At 37.5% G+C, this 25,117-nt stretch overlaps 1 protein-coding gene across 1 annotated transcript in view; it reads left to right on the forward strand.

Annotated features, from left to right (window-relative positions):
• Positions 1-22,386, forward strand: part of zmat2 (zinc finger, matrin-type 2) — a 33,456-nt gene extending 11,070 nt beyond the window's left edge. Inside the window, exons 4-6 of the mRNA XM_039775065.1 lie at positions 2,315-2,388; positions 15,327-15,472; positions 22,050-22,386. Of these exons, the coding sequence (XP_039630999.1) occupies positions 2,315-2,388; positions 15,327-15,472; positions 22,050-22,193 (364 nt within the window). The 3' untranslated portion in view covers positions 22,194-22,386. The remainder of the gene's footprint in view (positions 1-2,314; positions 2,389-15,326; positions 15,473-22,049) is intronic.
• The last annotated feature ends 2,731 nt before the right edge of the window (positions 22,387-25,117 follow it).

Consider the following 25,117-nt stretch of genomic DNA (forward strand, 5'->3'; position numbering starts at 1 on the left):
CCTACCTCACTCCCACAATGGTGAGAACAGAAGATATTATTTCTCTCTATTATTAAAAAAAAAAAAATCTTGGAAAGAGACGATACGTGATTTTTTTTCTGAGACACTTAAAATGTTCCGCGAGAGACACTGTAACATCCTGCAAGACAAGGCAGTGAGACAAAAGGACAGCTGCTGTACAGGCTTTTAAATGATCGACGCACAGCGTGACAAGCAGAACACGCAGCTTGGCATCAAAAAGCTAGCAGCTGATCTGAGCACATCTCCTTAGTGTGCATTCAGCCCCCACCCCCCCACTCCCTTCACAACGTGAGCGGCAGAGACGCGAAGTGGCTGGCGCGTGGTGCACCCCAGGGTGGAGGGGGTGGGCGAGCAGGGGGCCCCCTAGTCTTTCAAATTAAAAAAAAATGTTAGATTCATTGCATTATGCAGCCTGTAAACGGCATTGCTGTTTGTAATGGGATAAAGTAAAACACAATTCAATGTTAGAAATGTATTCTCTGGTTATGGCTTTCTGTGTAAAGTGATACAGTGATCCCTCAACATTCTTGACATTCATAGATTTGGTTGTTTGTAAGTTCACTGTAAGCAATTAAATAGAAATATTTTTGGAGCTTGCCAAAAGATCATATAAACTCATAGACGATGCCAATGATATGTAAACAATACTGAAAATGATTTGTATCATATCCGATCAAATAATATATACATTTTAGTGTTATTTAATAATTTTTAGTATAAGTGCATATCTTTAATATTAAAAATTATTTTTGGTTAAAAAAAGTAAAAAGTGTGAGGCAGTTCAGCATAAATCAATCAACATTTATTTATATAGCACATATTCATACAAAAAAAATGTAGCTCAAAGTGCTTTACAAAATGAATAGAAAAATAGAAGACACAATAAAAAATAAACATAAGCATAGATGTTAAACATTGTACGTCTGTCCAGTGATCTGACAGATGTAAGTGATCAGGCGCACCTCCTTGCATGAAGCTGCAGATGTGCCGAACTTTTGTCTGTTTTCCTTCTCTGAACTGATATTGCAAATGCTGCCTTAGTCCTGGATCTCACCTTTCAGACACTACCAACACTATTGTTCCATAACTTCACTGCAGTCTGCCTATCCTTTGCCTGCGTAGTTGTACCACTAGCCCTGCTTCACATGGCTCACCTGGTGCCAGTGGCAACTTGATCTGCCACACTGTTCCCTAGCTCCATGAGCTCAACTCACCGCAGGCTGTAGACGTGGAAGTCTCTCGGCTGTGTCATGTACCTCCCCGCCCCCCACTAATGCTGCAAATGGCACTAAAGATCTCAGATCTCATCCTCAACTCTCAGCAACTCCTGTGTAGAGTCAAAGAAGTCTGTTATAGGGTTTCACTGCACTTTGTGCTTTGCTCTGTTGTATGGTAGGTCTTCTTTTTGAGCGCCAGAATGGACACTTTGCTGTTTACACAGCTTTTTTAGGTGGCTTGCTATCCTTAAAAGGACCACTCACCATTACAGGTTTGCCATTTTCATAGGCACCTCTGCCTCTCGTAATGTTATACTAGTTGATACAATGGGTGATTTATGCCATGCTAATGCAGCTTCTTAATGGCATTACAATATTAAGAATTTTGACTCTTTTTTCCAGTACAATAAATCAAAAGAATTTTAAGGCCCATTTAAAACAAGTCCACTTACTTATTCATGTTGTCTGTGTGTTAGGGTGACCAAAGTATTATTGACAAATGTTCACCAAATATAACTATTCAAAGAACCAATAGGCAAAGTATACAGTATGTTTAATATAAACCAAGCATCACACTTTAAGTCTTGACATAGTCTGCTTCTTGACTGAAATCAAGGTATTTGTGCGTAAGATTCTTCTCAACCAAAGTTACTTGCAAAAGAGTGTTAACATATCCAGGTAGGATGACAGGGGAAAACTATAGCTGACATTTAATTACTAAAGTTATTGAGATAAACACATATCTTCTTTTTGTATTTGTACCTTAAATATATCAATAAACATACAGCATATTCAAATGTACTGTGCAACTGTGTGCTTTGCTTATGAAGAAAGATATGTCTGCTATCTATGGGATACTACTGGCTAAAACTCTACGAAGGAGGATAAACATCTTTCTCATAATTCTTTTAGTATGTATTTTTTAAAATAATGAGCTGGCAAGCTTGTTTTTTTTTGCAAAGTTTTACTTATATTCTTTTCTCTACATAGTGTATTTTGTGCCAGTGTAAACAATTTTTCTAATAGTTGAGATATTTGACAATAAAAATATATTATTTTTGTCTGTATCTCTTTAGGTATTACTGCAATGTCTGTGACTGTGTTGTTAAGGATTCAATTAACTTTTTGGACCATATCAATGGGAAAAAACGTAAGTATGAAATATCATTGTACTAAGGAGAAGAAATTTGTCAATTAATAAAACTTAACTGTATACAAAACCTTTTCAATCCAGCCCCACAAACAATATCACAAAACAGATGTTACAATACGGTACTTTGAAATTATCAAGGATAACAGGAACTCAGAAAATGTTATATAATGGATAAATATTGAGAATAGCAGGTTCCACGTCTCATTTTTTTGTCTTCAGCTTTGAGAAATACAGTATAGCACATAAAAGGATAAATATATCTTCGGACTTTACTCTGCTGAAAAAAACTGATGTTTCTGTGTATGAGAAGTCATATAACCAGTAGCTATTATTTAACCCTGTTTTATTGCTGTTGTCACATAGCTTAATTTAGGCATTGAATTAATGAAAAAATTAAATATCTTCAAAAGAAAATAACTTTTTGCCACCTTTTTTAGGTGACATACCTTTGCCAGTGTTTGCTGAGCATGTACAGTTGTGCTTGAAAGTTTGTGAACCCTTTAGAATTTTCTATATTTCTGCATAAATATGACCTAAAACATCATCAGATTTTCACTCAAGTCCTAAAAGTAGATAAAGAGAAACCAGTTAAACAAATGAGACAAAAATATTATACTTGGTCATTTATTTGTTAAGGAAAATGATCGAATATTACATATTTGTGAGTGGCAAAAGTATATGAAACTTTGCTTTCAGTATCTGGTGTGACCCCCCCTTTGCAGCAATAACTGCAACTAAACGCGTTTCCGGTAACTTTTGATCATTCCTGCACACCGGCTTGGAGGAATTTTAGCCCATTCCTCCGTACAGAACAGCTTCAACTTTGGGATGTTGGTGGGTTTCCTCACATGAACTGCTCGCTTCAGGTCCTTCCACAACATTTCGAATGGATTAAGGTCAGGACTTTGACTTGGCCATTCCAAAACATTAACTTTATTCTTCTTTAACCATTCTTTGGTAGAACGACTTGTGCGCTTAGGGTCGTTGTCTTGCTGCATGACCCACCTTCTTCTTGAGATTCAGTTCATGGACGGATGTCCTGACATTTTCCTTTAGAATTCTCTGATATAATTCGGAATTCATCGTTCCATCAATGAAGGCAAGCCGTCCTGGCCCAGATGCAGCAAAACAGGCCCAAACCATGATACTACCACCACCATGTTTCACAGATGGACTAAGGTTCTTATACTGGAATGCAGTGTTTTCCTTTCTCCAAACATAACGCTTTTCATTTAAACCAAAAAGTTCTATTTTGGTCTCATCTGTCCACAAAACATTCTACCAGTAGCCTTCTGATTTGTCCACGTGATCTTTAGCAAACTGTTAGCAATGTTTTTTTTGGAGAGCAGTGGCTTTCTCCTTGCAACCCTGCCATGCACACCATTGTTGTTCAGTGTTCTCCTGATGGTGGACTCATGAGCATGAACATTAGCCAATGTGAGAGAGGCCTTCAGTTTCTTAGAAGTTACCCTGCGGTTCTTTGTGACCTCGCCAACTATTACACGCCGTGCTCTTGGAGTGATCTTTGTTGGTCGGCCACTCCTGGGGAGGGTAACAATGGTCTTGAATTTCCTCCATTTGTACACAATCTGTCTGACTGTGGATTGGTGGAGTCCAAACTCTTTAGAGATGGTTTTGTAACCTTTTCCAGCCTGATGAGCATCAACAACTCTTTTTCTGAGGTCCTCAGAAATCTTTGTTCATGCCATGATACACTTCCACAAAACAAACATAGCAGACTTTGATAGATCCCTGTTCTTTAAATAACACAGGGTGCCCACTCACACCTGATTGTCATCTCATTGATTGAAAACACTGGACTCGAATTTCACCTTCAAACTAACTGCTAATCCTAGAGGTTCACATACTTTTGCCACTCACAAATATGTAATATTCAATCATTTTCCTCAATAAATGACCAAGTATAATATTTTTGTGTCATTTGTTTAACTGGTTTCTCTTTATCTACTTTTAGGACTTGAGTGAAAATCTGATGATGTTTTAGGTCATATTTATGCAGAAATATAGAACATTCTAAAGGGTTCACAAACTTTCAAGCACAGCTGCATTCATCTGTACACACTCCATCTTTGTGTTGAACCAATTTTAAAGATTCTTTTGCCGTTTGTTACAAATATTGTAGTTTTCTGTCTGTCTGACTTACTGTCTGACATCTTTCAAAACTAAAAAGCTATGAAGGATTTAAGGAAATTCAGGCAAGTGCATTCTACTGCATAAAGACTAATAAATATTTTATTCACCTGTAGGCATATAAAGGAACACAGTTGCTTTAAGATACAATCCAAATATTTTTTTTTTTTTTACCAGCCCTAGTTCCGGTGGGTAGACACGCCCATATTTGCTATAAGTGTAATATAAACTTATTTCTAATTTTTTGCTAGTTATTATTTTAATGCAGATGATACTCAGCTCTATTTTAATGTTAGAAGCAGGACTTCTGACATCAGAACTTTCTCAATCCACAACATGCCACAGTGAAATTAAAACCTGGATGGAGCATAACTCTTTAAAATTAAATTGCGGCAAAATTGAATTCCTGTAAATTGGCACTGAAGCACAACTTAAGAAAATGAGCTCATTTTAAATCATTCTTGATGGTGATCTCATTAGACCTTCTTCTAATGCAAGGAATTTTTGTGTCATTTTTGATTTATCTCTTTCTTACTCCACACATATAAACCACAATTAAGAAACTTTCTTACTCTCACCTCCATAGGATATCTCATGTATGCTCTTTCATCTCCTTCTCTAATACTGAGAAACTTGTCCATGCTTTTATCACATCCCGCATTGATTATTGTAACTCCCTACTGGCAGGTGTCCCTTCAAATCTTCATATCACATTCAGAACTCTGCTACAAGAATCCTTACATGAACCAGCAACAGCGAGCACATCATATCCATTTTGGTTCGCCGTCACTGGCTCCCTGTATCTTACAGGATCGAGTATAAAATTCTATTAATAACCTACAAAGCTTTAAATGACCTTGCACAGGACTAAATCACTGACTTTCTCCATTGCTATTCTTCTGTTTTTCCACTAAGGTTCTCTGATTCTGGCAACCTTGTTGAGCCCCATACTAACTTGCACAATGTGGGTGACAGGGCCTTCAGCTGTATAGCAGCAAAACTTTAGGGTCATCTCCCAGAATCAATTAGATCAGCTAACTCCATTCATTCTTTAAAATAAAACAACTTACTCTACAACAACAACTCTGTTCAGGAAGGTTTTTTTACCTTAACTTAACTCTCTGCTCCGTCTTTCAGTTTTCCTTCCTGTCCAGATGCTCTAAATATTTTGTGTGTGTGTGTGTGTGTGTTATATCATAAATTATGTGATTTGTTCAGGCTTTCTTTAAGTGTTGAATTTTATAGTATACTCTGGTTTATTCTTTGTTATTATATTTAATGCTTTTATATCCTGTGTTTATTGTTCTATGTAGAAACTATTTGTATCATTTTGTTTTAAGCACCTTGAGCATTGGAAAGGCACTATATAAATAAAAATGTGTTAGAAATAGCAAGAAGCACTGTGCTTGTCAAGGTCAATTGTAAATGTATGTCACCTCAGTCATTAAAACACCTACATGGGAACCAGTGGCCTCTTTTCTCCCTAGCGGTAATCCATTAGCTCCAGCTTATTCAAACTTCCTCAAAACTGTTTATGCAGTATTTCTTCCTTTAGCATTTAAACTTTCTATAGGCCACTCATTTTTAGACTGACTGCAAGCAGAGCAAACATCTTTGTTTCTAATTACTAATATCATAAACCCAAAAATATCCTGAAAGAATCCTTTTTGAATGGAAGATTTATCCTACCAGTTGAAAAGGTTATGGGCAAGAAGATAAGTATTGCTAACTGATTTGCAAGTTAACAATCTGCAAAAAAACTTGTGGACATTCTAAATGTTAAGCTATATATACGTTTCTAATTAATCAGGAGGCAGACAATGAAATTACAGTTGCACCCAAAATTATTCAACCCCCATTACAAATTAGGTTTATTGGCAACATTTATAAACTTTCAGGTGTTTGCTGTGAAGAAATCAAGCAAGAACAATTTAAATTGCTCAACACCAATATACTTATTGGTTGGTTTACCAACACAACTAATACTACTAGTGCTATATCCACATTCAACACAAAATGCCATTTTTAATGACTAGTGCAGTCTCAAAATTATTCAGCTCCCTGAATAGAATCCTCCACAAGAGCACACATTTGCAAATCAGGTGTTATCTCAAGCATACCTAATGCAACTGATCAAAGGCCTTATTCGTTGCATCACGTGTGCTTGGGATAGAACACAAAAACCTGAACTGGCTACGGGTGTTTTCACAATAATGTTTAATTTTATGTTAGAAATAATGGTAAGTCAAGGGAATTGTCCAAAAAGTAAAGAGAAGAGATCATTGCCTTGCACAAACAAGAAAAAGGATAGAAGAAGATATCAAAGGCACTGTATATTCCTAGAGATATTATTGGAAGCATAGTTCACAAGTTCAATATTAACAGAACACTGGCTACATTAACTAGACATGGCAGAAAGAGGAAGCTATCATCATCTGCGACCAGATTTCTGAGGTGGCCAAAACCCTCAAGTGACTGCAAAAGACCTGCACGAAGACTTGGTGGCAGCAGGTACTGATGTTTCAATTTCCACAGTAAGGCGGATACTAAACGCTGGAGGTCTCTAAGACATGCACCATTACTGACCCAAGAGCACAATGTGCTTAAAACCATATAAATAAGCCATAGAAGTTTTGCAATTCAGTTCTGTGGAGCAGTGAAGCAAAACTGGAACTTTTTGGATCTATAGATCAGCAGTACGTTTGGAGGAGGCATGGTTGTGGCTCAGTGATGCTCTGGGGCTGCTTTAGTTGATCTGACACTGGAAACCTGCAATGTGTGGAGGGCATGATGGATTCAATCAAGAAATCGTCATGCCGTCTGTTAGGAAGAAGATGCTTGGGCATCACTGGACCTTCCAACAGAACAATGATCCAAAGCATACCTTAAAGTCCACCAAGACTTAGCTTCAGAAAAATTCCTAATGGATTCTAGAGTGGCCATCAGAGTCACCTGACCTGACCCCCTAGGAAATCACGGGTGGGATTTGAAGAAGGCACTTGCAGCATGCAAACCCATGAATATTAGTGACCTGGAGGCCATTGCCCATGGACAGTGAGATAAGATTCCTCAGGAATGCATCCAGAAGCTGGTGTCTGGCTATGCATCACGTTTGCAGCAAGTCATAATAGCTAAAGGGTGCTCTACTAAGTACTAAAGGTACTTTTCTTAAAGGGGTTGAATAAATTTGAGCCTGCAGTAGTCATTAAAAGTGGCGTTTTGTCATTTTGTGTTGAATGTGGAGAAACCACTTGTAATTTTACTTGTGTTGAGCAATGTAAATTGTTGTAGTTTTATTTGTTTGTTGCAAGCAGCTGAAAGTTTGTACATTTTTGCCAGTAACCAAATTTACAATGGGGGTCAAATAATAAGTTGAATAATACCAGTGTGGTTAAAAGGCACATGTAGTTTTTTTTTTTTGCAAATGTATTACAGCTTTGATGCTTACGTTTGGTGTGTATGATAGCCATAAGCATGATCGATTGTAGGCTGGCTGTTATTTTTTCATAAGCTTATCATGTAAGGAAGTTTAATTTTTTAGTTTGCTGAATGGTTAACTGTCTAGACTAGCACAGAGACTTTTTGTAGTTCACATTCATGCCATATTTATTCTGGGAACGGCTTTATTTGCTTAATTACTGGGGCCAGAATGCATTATGCGCATTTTGACCACATTTACTCTGCACTCATTCCTTTCAAAACATCAATACATTTATCAGCTTCATGTACGCATTTTTATTCATTTTTATTGGTCCAGTTAAATTCTCAACAACTTTTCAAAGCCTTCCATCTATATTAATGTATCAAACTTATGAAGTTTTTCATGTTTTTCTTTTATTTTGTATGTTTATTTTTTTAATTGAAATACCACTTAAGTACATTTTTTTCCTTTGTTTGCAAACAGTTATGGAAAAAATCCTTTTATGTCATTTAGTCTGAAATCAATCAACTTTCTAAGCTCACCTTCTCTTGTCATGGAACTGAGGACTGTCCCTGCATGGCTCATGGCGCAAGAATCCACTCTATGACAACTGATTTCTTAATCAGTTTAACAATATGTGCTTTAATAGTGGAAGATAACTGGACGCTTGTGTTAACATAGAAAGAATAAACATATCAGCTCATTAGCATAGTAAACAGATTATAGTAAGAACTGAAGGGCAGCATAAGAGTTTCATCTTGACAAATTGTAGAACTGGAAATATATCCATTTCTAAGATAATGATTTATATTTAATAATGTCTAGCTAAGTAATATTTTGAAAAAATATTCCATGGGTTAGAGATCCTTTTCATGCATGCTGTTTAGTCTGGTTTGGGACTGATGTTTTGCAGGTAGTATGTAGTCCCCCTTTATGTTGCATTTCAGGTTTGTTAATAACATCAAGTGTGATCAAGCTGCATTATCACCTAAATGAATACTCTACCCTCAATTTTTTAGCATGTTACTTAAACTGTTGTTTTTTTGTAGCGATGGCTGAGATGCATTTTTAAATCTCATTTTTTCATGGAAAACGGACATGACATACAGTATCTTATACAATGAGCTTCAATATTGGCCACTGCTGAAGTACAGAAAACAATCTTATCTCAATTATGCATCACATAATCCACATATCAGTTATCCAGTCAAATGGTCACAACATCCAAGAGATGCACATTTTTGCTGAAATATTGTTAAATAAATACTTATAGAAAATCAGAATAGTGCACAAAAGTGATGTCAATTTAAATGGGATTGACCCATTGAAATGAAGAATCTATCTAGTAGAGTAACAGGAGTGTAGGTTGGTGCATGATGAGGCCACTTTACACAGGGTAACTTGTAAGTTGCTTACCTAGCTAATTCAAAATAATGACTATATTTCATCTTGAGAAAGATGAGTGCTCACTGAGCGGCAGTGTTATGGAAAATGACTTTTAAAAATACCTTAGTTGCATTACTGATTACTTTATTATAAGACTAGGATCACCCGCCTTTTAAGGCGACCGACTTTTAAGTTGACCACTTCTTAATGCAATTCAATATGTAGATCAATTTGGTATTTTATACAAACTCATTAATTTGGTTATATTGCATTTGAGCGGTATTACTTTAATACTCGTAGTTTCTATTATTTTGGTGATGAAATTTCCCCTTTTTTTCTATATTGAGGTCGCCCTTTTGAACCCCCCTGATATTTACTACGTGGTGTGGCATTTGTGCTCCATCAACATTAATTATTTCCAGAGACATAAGTTTGTCTATTTTTCCAGCTCATCGCGCACAAAAGCAAGGGAACGATGGGAGCACCAGAACTCTGCTCACATCATGTCGCTTCGTACCGCAAGCTGCAAATAGTAAGTCTGTGATAAGCGGAATACCACTACGCTTTCCACTTACGGGACAGAAGGACAATCCCGACCGATTTTATATAGTAAGAAAGAAGAATAAGATATCGCACAGTCTGGAGTAGAAAATCATCTTTTACCTGGAAAAACAAAACTACAAATCCCATCGTGCATTGCAAAATGTACGGGACGTGTGTGAAACTCCTCGCCTGCGTAGCACTCACTGAACGTAAGGACGATCCCGACCGCTTTTATATAGAAGGATGTAGTGTGTTACAGTATATTACTTTTGCATTACCTTTTCTTCTTTTGTATGGAAATGTGGACATTTCAAGGCCGACATTTGTTGTTAAATCTTCAGTCTACTACGCCCGTTTCCACTCTCACTTCAAGATGTATAAAAACTAAAAACTTGCGTATTGCGTATGGTGTTTCACAGTCATCACTGAGTTGCACCATGCCAGCTGTATAGGATGGTATTATCCGCCTGTCATTCAGATAAATAAGATTTCCTTACACTGGTTGAACTGGCAAATCTAAAGGCATATTCGCAGCAATGTCCGGTTTCCGTATGTAATCGGAGTGGTCAACTGCACACACATTGCTATTGCAACAACGCTGGATAAATTACATCAGCCAGAGATGAATCACCAAAAGAATGAGCTTACATGATATACTGTATAGCTGGAAAACCTATAAAAACTGCAGTTCCGTACAGTCACAGATGCTTTTTCTAACTAGTGCAGCAAAAGTCAAGCAGTCTATTTGAGCATAGAGAGTCAAAGTAAAGAGAAGAGAATCAATCCGATGTTGCTTTCAGTGCCATCGCTACGTTATAAAGAGACCTCCAGAGAATTAATGTGCTAATGTAAATAGAAAACATTTCCACTCTATTAATGTGCTCCCCTATAGTGCAGAGAAAGTATGTTGCAGTGTGCAAGCATGTACCTGAACATAGGTACTATGATGAACTTGACCCTGGCCCACAAAATGATCAGCCAGATTGGATAGCGTTACAACTTTGTTTGTATGTAATTAGTTGAATGTAAAAACAGGTAATCAGATGCAGCATTTATTTTTAACCAACTCATTTCATTTGTGGTCAGTATTGCATAGTACAACCCTTATATTCCTTAGTTCATTAGCCACATCTCTTATAGTATCCACTATTGAATTTTGTGACTCCAGAACAGTCCGTCAGCACACAACCAGATGGCCTCCGAGCAGTTTCCGAAGCAAAGGTGTGTGTGTGCGCGCGCAACCAGTGGCCAAAGACGTACTGGGGGTCAGTTTTTATAATATTGTCTGAAACAGAATAAACAGACGGTGGGCTGCGACTTGCCTTTTCATTTCGACTGATATCTGACCTCTTATTTTTTTCTTTTGGACACTGTGCGACTTTCTGATCTTGAAATTTCAAGTGTCTCCACTACGCTTTTGTTTCTTATACCACCGCGTAAGCCAACAAATAGTATGTTTTTCCTTGCCTCCACTTCACATTTGCTGAAATTCTTTTTTTTCAGGTGCCTTTTCCATTGTTTTTAAACCAAACACTGAATGGAAGGTGATAGTTATATTGATTTGCATGTTAAAACATGCAAAATCCTGGGAGGAGTTGGGATGGGGCTGTAGGTGCATGCACGTGCGTTACATTTCACGTTTGTTGTAAAGGGGAAATGTGTGGAACTTGGCATACACACAAATTTATGCATCTGGATTTTTTTGTGTGTACACACATTTCTACTTTTCTCCGTACGCCATGTTTTAGTGTGAATTCTATGCACGGTGTTATGTATGAGGCCCCAGACGACTAGAGTGCATGTCTGCACGATCTTCTAATTGACCCCAGCAGGAAACATCTTTGTGAAATTATGCAATAATACGTGAAATGATGTTTTTTTACTTTAACAAAAATAAGTTTTGTGTTAAGTTGCTTGTTACTTTACGACGTAACCTATTTAATGAATGTTAATTTTAACAAGTTATTCTCAATGTAGATGAGTGGCTTAAGGATGAGTAAAGACTAGTGACTTTTTAAACATTTAAATAGGTAAAAAAAATTATTCTTGAGCATTTGCCATTGTATTGCAGTAAGTGTAAGTGGATTTAATGGTAAATTATCAATAGCTACATGAAGAGAGAGAGAATTTAACTTAGAAAAAACTTCCATTTCTGTTAAAGAATAGTAGACTGTCAAAAAAGTAACTCTCAAGAGTCTATATTGGTTTGTACTTTGAATTTTTTTTATTTGAATATTCTGCCCTAGATATGTGCCTGGTAGTAAAGAGAAGGTATATGACGTGCTTATTATATATTAACAATGATTTATGCAGTATGCATAAGTTTAATAATAATGTTCAACCAATCTGTATATAGTGTCTTTCAACAGGAAACACTGTCCCAAAGTGCTTTACAAGTGTAAAGGCATAGTACAAAAATATAGGAAGTTTAAATGATTAACATAGGTTAATATGGAAGAGAGGTGAAAAAGAGAGTACAGGCAGGATGGAATGGGTGGAGAAGAGTATCAGGAGTAATTTGTAACAGATGGATATCAGCAAGAGTGAAAGGGAAGGTCTACAGGACGGTAGTGAGACCAGCTATGTTATATGGGTTGGAGATGGTGGCACTGACCAGAAAGCAGGAAACAGAGCTGGATGTAGTAGAGTTAAAGATGCTAAGATTTGCACTGGGTGTGGTGAGTATGGATAGGATTAGAAATGAGAACATTAGAGGGTCAGTTCAAGTTGTATGGTTGGGTGACAGAGTCAGAGAGGCGAGATTACGTTGGTTTGGTCATGTGCATAGGAGAGATGCTGAGTATATTGGGAAAATGATGTTAAGGATAGAACTGCCAGGTAAGAGGAAAAGAGGAAGGCCTAAGAGAAGGTTGATGGATGTGGTGAGAGAGGACATGCAGGTGATGGGTGTTAAAGAACAAGATGCAGATGACAGAAAGATATCAAAGATGATGATCCGCTGTGGCAACCCCTAATGGGAGCAGATGAAAGAAGAAGAAATGATTACCATAGCTACAAGAATTGAACCAGTGACTTTGAGGTTTAATATCGAAAATTTTACTCACCACATTAACGTCACTATAAACATTGCATCATGACAGATAAAATATAAAAGTTGTGTATTAGCATCTGTTTTTCTAATAGTGGGATTCCTATTGTGTCTTTCATTCATTACATGCCACACTCAAAAATACCTGTTTTTGTGTCATTTCTTTTACAGTAAGCATGGAGGTTTCATTCTGTTTACATGGGAATTTAAGAGTTTTTTTTTATTCCCTAGCTACACTTTGTGAATAATAATTGAGATTTTTTTTTTTATCTATAATTATTGAAATACAGCATTTGCTTACACTCCCAGCTTGCATTTTATTTAGTTCACTTTTTAAGACATACGTAAGAATGTTCAAATGTGCATTCAATCCTGAATGAGTGTGTTGATTAAAAAAAATATATAAATAGGATGTTCCTCTGGAGTACACATGTAAGTGTGAATAGAACTAGAAAGACTTGATTTCTTGCTTTTTGAGAGGAAGATTATAAAGTCAGGGTAATGTTATAGGTTAATATATAAGCAGATTTGGAAGACGGCTCATTGTGTATTTGCATGTCTACCTGAGTCAGTTAAATCTGCACAGAACCAGCTTTTTATATGATTATTTTTGAGTAACCCTTGTTTCTTATCATACCTTTCTACTGTGTGTATAGCAAGGGTAATGGTGGTGGTGTTGTTTGGCAAATGGATCTTCTTTAACCAAATACTGCAGCAAACAAGCATTTGTATTAGTTAAAAGTATATTTTCTGCCTGTTTCACTTTGGTCTTCTCCACATTTAAACTGCTGGTTTAGCAATCTGTCAAAATGGACTTTGGGTAATACTCCAAGGACTGAAAATTTTCATCTTTTTTTAAACTTGAAAGCCTCTTTCCTGCTGACATGCCTGAATGGTGTCTGTACCATTAAATTTTTCATTCACTGCTGAAGTTAAGAGACCAGTAAAATGTCCCAGTAGGTTACATCAATTGTAGCATTGTGTGAAGTAGCAGAATGCAAATATGTAAATGTTACCAGTGAGAGCACTACATTTGGAAAATGAGCTTGCCTGTCTTGTAATAAACCTCTGTGAATTGTGGCTCTAATACAGTTATAGAAACAGGAAATAGATTCTAGCCCAGGGAATTTTATTTATTGACCCTGCAGGTTATGTGGCTTGCAAGAGGCAGTTTTTTTCTGTTAATATAATTTGTGATTTGTCATCTGCAAGCGGTTGGTAGAAGTTTGGAGGAAGATAGGAAAAGTGATTAAGCCTGAGGTCTTATGACTGTAGAAAACTGCCAGAGAACAGAAATTACCCATGCTAGCATTCTTATAAATGACATAGATTGTTAATGGAGTGTTAACGGGGATGTGGGAAAGATGTATTCTAAGGATAGATATCAGTGCAGGGCAATACAAGAAGGGGGCAGACATGTTTTTTTTGCTTTTAGAAAATAATGCTGGAATAATTTTGAGGGCTCTGCCTTCCTGTACACCAGGGGTGCCCACACTTTTTCGGTTGCGAGCTACTTCTAAAATGACCAGATCGAAATGATCTCCTACATTAAAATGCTTTATATATATATAAATAATGCAGTCAAGGAGCTTTTGAATTCAGCCGAGTGAAAAATGACGGCTGTCCGATTAACTGCGATTTTAGTTCCCTCTCCTTTCTCTTTCTTGGATCGCTTTTTGGAAGGACATCAGTTTCGTAGTTTTTATGAACAGTTCGAAAATGCCTTTCCACATTTTCCTTCTTTGGAATAGCAACGATAGATTGACAGATCAGACAAACGCACTTCGATTATGACATTGTGAGAAAAAAAATCCTCTTCCAATTCCACATCCAGCCCATACCCTCCCTAAACAATTTTTTTTTTTTAAATCCCTTCTTTAGTCAATATAAATTGGAAGGCTAACTAGATCACAGCCGGAGTTTTGCGGTAGCTTGCGCTTTTGATTGTGCGTGCGGGATGACCAGTGTGTTAGAAGAGAAAAGATCTCAGACTGGCCGTCCTGTATATCAATCAAGTGGCAAATGTCATAGGGAGGATATATGATAGACTAACATTTTAAAAAAATTTTTTTTGAATGCAAGGCGATCTACCTGCACTACCTTTGCGATCTACCAGTCGATTGTGATCGATGCATTGGGCACCCCTGCTGTACACTAGCTGCCAGACTGAGGTCATAGGTCTGTTCCTTAATATGGATTTGTGTGTATTAAGTTTGAGTCAATCTGTCATGGAAAATACCACATTCTATTATAGAGCATCAGTTTTTGTACTTTAGAACATTTTGTGATACAGCTTTATCTGTGGTTAAAAATGTAACTGTTTAGATATTATGTAAAGACTAGACATTCTCTAATTTAATGTCCTTTTCCTATCTGTACCCTTAGATCAGAGAAACCTGGGTATGTCCATGAGGGTGGAAAGGTCTTCCCTTGATCAGGTCAAAAAAAGGTTTGAGGTGAATAAAAAGAAGCTGGAGGAGAAGCAAAAAGAATACGACTTTGAAGAGAGAATGAAGGAACTGCGAGAAGAGGTGGGAGTCTTGTAATCCTCATGTCAGCCGTCAGAAGCGCTGAAAAGCCTCTCTGAGATGCTTTACGCATTTGTGTCAAACTTTAATGCTTTGTTGACAGTTCTGGGATGGCTCTCATTATTATAGTATTAGCGATTTCTAAGTGGGCTGTTGTTCTTAAGCATGTGTTCTGTTGCTTGGCTTTGCCTCTGCCTCTGATCAGTGCTCTGATATTTGCTACAAAGGCTCAGCTTGGCTTACATAGGATTTTGTTATGTCTGTAGGAGGCTCACAGTGATTTCTTCAGCTGTGCTAATTCAGATTCTTCCTGAAGCAAGTACCTGTTAATACAGATAATTTTGTTTATTATTAGAAGCTGTACATGTTGCAAATTATATATTGTTTCATTAGTGAGAGAGTGCTCACACAGGTATATTGAAACCTGCTTGATGCAAGTGACACCATGACACCTCCAAGCCTGAGTATGCCATGGTGAATTAATAATGGCAGGTTGATATCAGCAACTTAAGTTAATGAAAAATTGGTAACAAAAAAATAACTAAGTTGAGCAAATACATGAAAGAAATATAACTTTCAAGAAACACTAGACAAAACAAGGCTTCTGTCCAACCTCAATCAACAATACAATCATGTGAAAAAGGAAGTACAGCTTATGAATTTTTTTTAATATATGTGGACATATCAATATTTTATCATCATTTAAACAACACCTATAGATAAATGTGATGTTATATAGCAAAACATCATGCCACATATATATTTTCTAGTTCATCGTATTTGAATAACCATAAATACAAATTTTGAACATGGAAAAAGTAAGTGCACCTCTACTTTTATTACTGCTTCAAATTATAATCGGGTGTAAATGATTAGAACATCATTAGAGAGGTTCTTATCTGAATCTGTCTTATTTAAACCTCAGGAATTTAGTTTGCTTTGCTCTTTGTGGTTGAAGTGTGTGTTGTCTCCATGTCTAGATCAAAAGAGCTTCATAAGGCCTTCAGAAAGAAGGTCATAGATGCCTGTATGTCTGGGAAGAGATTTTAAATGATCTCCAAACAAATGGAAATCAACCATTCTACTGTCCAGAACATCATCTACAAGTAGAAAAGATTTTATACAAAACTCAACTTGTCCATGTCCAGGCCAGGCCGCCCCAGCAAGTTCAGCTTAAGAGCAGAGTGAAATATGCTGAAAGAAGTCTCCACGAAGCCCAGATAGCTCTTGCCACTGTTGATGTCAAGTGTATGAGTCTACCGTTAGAGGCTACACAAATGAAATCTACATGGGAGGTGTGCATGGAGGAAACCTGTTCTGTCCTTAAAGAAAGGCTGGGCAAGACTAACATTTACCCATGAACACCTCGACAAAGACCAGAACTAGAATTATTGGGTTGTGTTACTAGAAGTAATGCCGTCTTTGTTTTTCGCCAAACATTTGACCAGAAGAACCTGATAACAGCTGTAAAGCAATGTGGTGGAACTGTTTTGGATTGGGGCTGATTTTACACATCATGTCCTGGACAGCTCTCGGTTATAGATTACTTTATGAGTCCTTTATTGGACAAGTGGGTGCTTTAGAATAATGCAAGACTATCAGAAGATTGATACTTAACCAAAAGTGGACATTTCAGTATGACAATGACCCTAAACATACCAGTACATCCACTAAGGAATGAGTGAAAAGAAAGAAATGGAGGATCGTGGAATGGCCAAGTCGGAACCTGGACCCGAATCTCATCGAGATGCTATGTGAGATTTGAAATGTGCTGTGAACGAGCACACAAGACACTGCATCAAACATTGCAGAACTGAAAGAATTCTGGATGGGTGATGGAGATAAACTTTCTCCCAATTGATGTCAGAGGCTTTTAGATAATTATAGGAAATACCTGAAAGATGGGGCATTACCAGCTATTAGAAGCAAGAATGGACTTACTTTTTCCACAGATGGAAATGGCATATCTGTCCATTTTATGTTGAATAAATTATTGCAATCAAATTTTCATTATTGTTTTTCCAATTACATCACTTTTATCTATAGATACTGTTTAAATGAAGATGATGTGTTCAAATATGTTAAAAAGAAAAAAAAAAAACAAACATTTCATGGAGTACATTTACATTTTCACATAGCTATAGCTCAGGAAGTACCAAGGTATTAAAAGAAGACTTCCAGAATTACCAGAAGCAGAATCCTTTTACAATGAGAGACCAGTGCTGAGTTAGCTGCTGCAGTACCGAAGGTAAAAGATCCTTCACTGTACAGAAGTAACAGTAAGAGCAGAGAAGGCTAGATGAAGAAAGATATGGGATGAGAGAGGAATATCAATACAGAGCATTGAGAAAAACAGAGTCAGAAAGAAGAACCAGGAGAAAGAAATGAGGAACAGTTCCAAAGCGTATGGAGAAATGCGCTAGGTGCACTTAGAGAGCAATGATCGACCCATAGAAAAGCGCTTAGAGGATGTAAGATGGTCACGAAACATGATTATGAAATGAATATACTGACGATCTGTAAGAAAGGGTAATATATTTTAAAATGGTATTCAAGGGTAGAACGGTTGAAGATGGGATATCATTCTGTAAAACTAAATGTACAGGAAAATGTCCTATAGCAAGCTTATAACATGTCAGCTGGCTTTATTTGAGCAGAGAAGGGACAATAAAGGGTGGGTGACTGGAGAAGATGATGGAACCCTATGTCTTAAGGGCTGTTCTGGAGGTAAAAGACAAAATAAAGGGATGAGATAGAAAACCTGGATCTTTTTGTTTGGAATGTTCAAATTTTGTAGTTCCCAAAGTGAAGTTTCTTTATAATAGCGCACTTCATAGCATACAGAGCCTTAAAAAAAAAGTTTGTGCTCCCTTCCTGATTTACTTTGTGTTTGCATATTCCTACCACTTGTTTCTGATCTCCATACCAAACTAGTATAATTTCAAAGAGAACCTGAGTAAACACACTTTTAAATTTATCATTTGATTATTTAAATTAAAAAAGTTCATCAACACCCTTACCACCCATATGGCATACTTGATCTTGCCACCTTTAGTAGCAACAACTGCAATCAGAGGCTTCTGGTAACGAGATCAGCCTTTGGCACCACTGTGGTCAAATTTTGGCCCATTCTTCTCTACTGAATTGTTTTAGTTCAACAAAACTGGAAGTTTTTAAACTCTATAAACTGTTCATTTATGGTCCTTCCCCAACATCTCAATGGGATTCAAGTCAGGACTTTCACTAGGGCTCCTCAAACCCTTAATTTTGTTTCCAGCCATTCAGAGGTGGACTTGTTCTTGTGTTTCGGATTGTTCTCTTGTTGCATAACCCTGCTGTGTTTGAGGTTTATTATGGAAAGATGTGTTAGCTTAAGTTTTCTTCAATTGGAGATGATAACTCTTTAACGGTGGTTTGCTGCAGTCCCAGGGTGAGTAACTTTCCCCGACTGATATATTTCAGTAACTTTCTTTCTTGAGTCTTCTGGAATATGTTTTGATTGAGGCATGATGTGCTACTTGTTGAGACCTTTTAGTCAAATTTACATTACATGAAAGGTTAAATATAATGTTTAGATTCACTAGGACTGGCAGCAGTCATGCTTGGGTGTGTCTGTTCTAATTTAACTTATCATTTAAATTTGGTTCATTGAATGGTTGAATGAATGACAAAGGAGGCAATTACTTTTTCACATGGGTAATATGGCTGTTGGTGAATGTTTTTTCCTTTAATAAATCATAATTTATAAACTGTTTTGCTTACTAAGGTTGTCTTTTGTGTTATACTCCGTTTGTTTAGAGATCAGAAAAATAAACTTATAAATAAGCAAACCGCAGCATCAACAGCATTTATTTATACAGGTGCCGGTCACAAAATTAGAATATCATGACAAAGTTGATTTATTTCAGTAATTCCATTCAAAAAGTGAAACTTGTACATTAGATTCATTCATTACACACAGACGGATGTATTTCAAATGTTTATTTCTTTTAATTTTGATGATTATAACTGATAACTAATGAAAGTCCCAAATTCAGTATCTCGAAAAATTAGAATATTGTGAAAAGGTTCAATATTGAAGACACCTGGTGCCACACTCTAATCAGCTAATTAACTCAAAACACCTGCAAAAGCCTTTAAATGGTCTCTCAGTCTAGTTCTGTAGGCTACACAATCATGGTGAAGACTGCTGACTTGACAGTTGTCCAAAAGACGACCAGTGACACCTTGCACAAGGAGGGCAAGACACAAAAGGTCACTGCTAAAGAGGCTGGCTGTTCACAGAGCTCTGTGTCCAAGCACATTAATAAAGAGGCGAAGGGAAGGACAAGATGTGGTATAGAAAAGTGTACAAGCAATAGGGATAACTGCACCCTGGAGTGGATTGTGAAACAAAACCCATTCAAAACTGTGGGGGAGCTTCACAAAGAGCGGACTGCAGCTGGAGTCAGTGCTTCAAGAACCACCACGCATAGACGTATGCAAGACATTGGTTTCAGCTGTCGCATTCCTTGTGTCAAGCCACTCTTGAACAAGAGACAGCGTCAGAAGCGTCTCGCCTGGGCTAAAGGCAAAACTGCTGCTGAGTGGTCCAAAGTTATGTTCTCTGATGAAAGTAAATTTTGCATTTCCTTTGGAAATCAAGGTCCCAGAGTCTGGAGGAAGAGAGGAGAGGCACAGAATCCACGTTGCTTGAGGTCCAGTGTAAAGTTTCCACAGTCAGTGATGGTTTGGGTTGCCATGTCATCTGCTGGTGTTGGTCCATTGTGTTTTCTGAGGTCCAAGGTCAATGCAACCGTCTACCAGGAAGTTTTTGAGCACTTCATGCTTCCTGCTGCTGACGAACTTTATGGAGATGCAGATTTCATTTTCCAACAGGACCTGGCACCTGCACACAGTGCCAAAGCTACCAGTACCTGGTTTAAGGACCATGGTATCCCTGTTCTTGATTGGCCAGCAAACTCACCTGACCCTTAACCCCATAGAAAATCTATGGGGTATTGTGAAGAGGAAGATGCAATATGCCAGACCCAACAATTCAGAAGAGCTGAAGGCCACTATCAGAGCAACATGGGCTCTCATAACACCTGAGCAGTGCCACAGACTGATCGACTCCATGCCACACCGCATTGCTGCAGTAATCCAGGCCAAAGCAGCATCAACTAAATATTGAGTGCTGTACCTGCTCACACTTCTCATGTTCATACCTTTCAGTGGGCCAACATTTCTAAAAATCCTTTTTTTGCATTGGTCTTAATTGATATTCTAATTTTCCGAGATACTGAATTTGGGACTTTCATTAGTTGTCAGTTATAATCATCAAAATTAAATGAAATAAACATTTGAAATACATCAGTTTGTGTATAATGAATGAATCTAATATACAAGTTTCATTTTTTGAACGGAATTACTGAAATAAATCAACTTTGTCATGATATTCTAATTTTATGACCGGCACCTGTATAATACATTTTCATACAAGCAATGTACCACAATGTGCTTTACAAGATATCAACAACAAAGTTACAAGAAAAGAAAAACAAGATTAAGCAAGAATATTAATGAATAAGTAACAAAAAAAAAACGAATCTATGCGATCTTCTGGAAATGGATATATAACTAGTAGAAGAGTAGCCTCCTTATATACAATATTGTGATGCAAGTTTCTAAAGATGAGTCCAGTGATAAAGAAAATTGGAGGACATCAGGATGGAGCAAATGCTTTTTCATGGCACTGTATTTTCAATTTCCAGGGATAGTCAGTCATTGTCCAACCCGCTATATCCTAACATAGAGTCACGGGGGTCTACGGGAGCCAATCCCAGCCAACACAGGGCGTAAGGCAGTAACAAACCCCGGGCAGGGCGCCAGCCCACCACAGGGCAGGGATAGTATAGTTATATAATATTTATACAGATCAGGCACTGGCCTGTTAACTGGCTTGTTAATAGTCACTCTGCTTTTGAAATGATATTTCATGTTTGCTGAATGTACAACATCCCTCAACCAATTAAAAAAAAAAAAAAAACTTCTATACAGTTTATTAAACAAAAACTTGAATGGTGAGAGGTATCCAAAAGCACTTCAAATAGGGTCACCATTCCTTAGTTGTTGCAACAGGAAACTTTATGATCAGAAAGGGTGTCCTTTCTGAAAAAAACTTTCCTGCAGTATCTCCAACTGAATGAGAATAAGTAGATTAAAGGCTTTTTTGGGGCAGCTGGCCAATGCCGATAAGCCCAAGTTAATGGCTGTTACATGAAAAGATGGAGACACATTTGTGCAGCTGGAGCGGCCGGAGGATAAGTGATAGAATCAGGGTCACCCAGTGGCAGGGATTTTGTTAAGTCACAAATTGGTGTTCTCAGTTAATACTCTTTTCTTCTCTGGATTAGATAAATCTTACCTATGTTAAGTAGACAGAGCAGCTTTATGTGTAATAGCTTAGTTTGGAAAATCCCAGGGCATTAGGCATTCTGTTGGTTTGTAATGGCTTAGATTTCTCTTTGTGACAGATAGCTTTGAGGTGTGATCGCTGATATTTGTTTGCCTGATGTTTTTTCCGTTATGCTACAAACAGGAGGAGAAAGCAAAAGCTTACAAGAAAGAAAAACAGAAAGAGAAGAAACGCAAAGCAGACGAAGACTTAAATTATGAAGATGACAATGAAATGGCAGCAGTGATGGGATTCTCAGGATTTGGATCATCTAAAAAGGGACACTGAACATTGACAGTTGGAAAACTGTTGTTTCCTTTGGTAGTGAAATAGCTGTTTTAACCCCAGTGCTTTAGCCAGAGCCAAGGATATTTTTTATGAAATGTGTTTGTCTCATTCTGTCCAGTGCAACAGTCAACATTTTTACAAAATAAAAAAGTAAAAAACAGTTTCTAATGGTGGGTTAAGGCGATTGAGCAAGCAAACAGCGAAAAAGTAAAGACTTTGTAAATACAAAAGTTTTTTTTTCCAGGAATTATCCTGGGTGGGATTTTCTGTTATTAATATTATTAGAGGTTTTTATTATTGGCCATTTTGCCATGTGTTACTTAAGAATGTTTCAGTTTGCTTTAGAAATACTAAAAAAGTGACCAAAAGAATCCCCAAAAGTGTGTCTGAAACAAACGTTTACATGCGTGAGCCGTCTCTTGTCTTTTTAATTTTTTTTTTTTTTTGTGAATCGATCCTTTGGATACAATAAACAGAAGTGACAAAAAAAAAAGAACTGCAGTTGATAATCTCTGTATCACAAATATCAGCCAGCTCTCAAGTGAAAGTATTGTTTAAATAGCACTTAAACACAATGTGCAAAATGTCAAAATGCTACAGGAACGAATTTCAGTCACAGTACAGCAAATGTGACTTTGAGTTTATTGGGGCAGTTGGGATGCTCTGTTACTAAGTTGAAACTTGACTGAACGTTTATTGATATGTTTGCATTGCTGTGACCAACTTGCATATTTTGCATCTTTTTCATTTCTTTCTTGAAGGTGGGTGTGTCTGATTTATTTAAATGCCAGATATGACTTTACATAACTGCAATAATTAATAATTACATTTACATAGTGCTAATTTAACTGCTCAGAGTGTTTTTACTTCAACCACCACCAATGTGCAGCATCCACCATGATGATGATGATGATGATACAATGGCAGGCATTTTTGTGCCAGTATGCACATCACACATTTGCTATTAGGTGGTGAAGGGATGACAGAATTAGTTAGCCAGATAGAGAGATGGCATTATAAGGGGCTCAGAATGGACAAGACCATGATGGTCATTTTAGTTTGGACATCGGGGGTACACCCTATTTATTCTTTTTCGAAAGGTGCCCAGGCTTCTTTTATGACCACATGTCTCATCTGAGAGAAGATTCACCTCAACCCCCTCATCCGTTGGTCAAGAGCCCTGTCTTCAATTCTAAAAGGAAATTCCATTGTGCTGTAGTTTCCTGTTTGTGATGTGCATTGATTTTTCCAGAAATATTTTACCAAAAACGCATGTGTTTTGTTTGTTTTGATGATACGACTTAAGATAAGTGACATGTGGATTACAGCAGGGTTTCTCAACCTTTCTGGTATCGTGACTCAATTGTTTTTTTATGTGTCTTCGTGACCCACCAATAGTGGGGGTCCGCTTGGGTGAATCGAGCACGATTGTCTGAGTGGGCGGGGGAGGGCGGTTGTGTGCAATTGTCAGAGTGGCAACTCATGACCGACTGAGGGCAGCATATGACCCTGTAGCTGAGAAACGCTGGATTATGTTACTCAAGTAATGTGAGATGATTATTATATATTGTTTTTCCATATGCAAATTTCACATTGTTTACTATTGCCCACTATTGGCTTGCATTATATCATAAACTTTTTTTTTTTTCACTTATTGTATGAAAGTGTGTGATTACATTTTTTTCTTGGTCTTTGCTGCATACTACATGCAACATTTAAAAGAATCATTTTTGGATGGAGTATTCTTTTAAACTTAAGGCAAATCTAGTATGTTTTATTAGCACCAGTACTTTGTCTTGTTAATTAAGAAAACAACAATGGAGATCAGGCAGGAGCACAGTTGGTGGGGTAGACGACCGGAGCAACTGTCAGTCATTTTCAACTTCAGCCAATCACATAGTAGATTTTTTTTTTTCTTTTTAATTCACCAAATCCCCGACGAGGAGTTACTTGTCAACAGTATAATTCGTTAAAGTTGAGCTTGATTGACATTCTGATCTGCCCATAATGTCATCAGTCTGCAGCAATACCTCCTTGGGCCTTGCAGCTTGAATATGTTGGGCACCCGTGACAAACTGAAACAAAGCCAAGTGCGCTTCACCCCTTGAAGTGTGAGACCTTGGACAACTGAGCGGAGAGTTTAGACCGGTCATGTTTTATAGATCTTTATTTAGCAACGATTGGCAGTATCTAATGCAGGGGTCCTCCGCCATGGTCCTGGGAAAGCCCTTGGGGCTGTAAGTTTTTGTTCCAACTAACTTCTACTTTTAATTGGACGTCTAGCCTAATTCAGTGAACCGTTACCGTAATTCCCATTTTCTGTGTTTTGGAGTCAATGAAGAAATTACAAAAGTAAGCGTATTAATACATTATCAATCAATCAATATTTATTTATATAGCACATATTCATACAAAAAAAAATGTAGCTCAAAGTGCTTTACAAAATGAATAGAAAAATAGAAGACACAATAAAAAATAAACATAAGTCAACATTAATTAACATAGAATAAGAGTAAGGTCCGATGGCCAGGGTGGACAGAAAAACAAAAAAACTCCAAAGGCTGGAGAAAAAAATAAAATCTGTAGGGGTTCCAGACCACGAGACCGCCCAGTCCCCTCTGGGCAATCTACCTAACATAAGTCAAACAGTCCTCTTTGTATTTAGGGTTTTCATGGAAGGACCTGATGATGATGGTCAATCATTATAATAAAATCTAAGCTGTTACTGTACAGTATATGTGGATAACATATATTCATCCATCCATCCATAATCCAACCTGCTACATCCTAACTACAGGGTCACGGGGGTCTGCTAGAGCCAAACCCAGCCAACACTGGGCGCAAGGCAGGAAACAAACCCCAGGCAGGGCACCAACCCACCGCAGGGTGCACACACACACACACACCAAGCACATCCTAGGGAT

The sequence above is a fragment of the Polypterus senegalus genome, chromosome 13 (genome assembly GCF_016835505.1).
Source record: "Polypterus senegalus isolate Bchr_013 chromosome 13, ASM1683550v1, whole genome shotgun sequence".
Taxonomy (NCBI): domain Eukaryota; kingdom Metazoa; phylum Chordata; class Cladistia; order Polypteriformes; family Polypteridae; genus Polypterus; species Polypterus senegalus.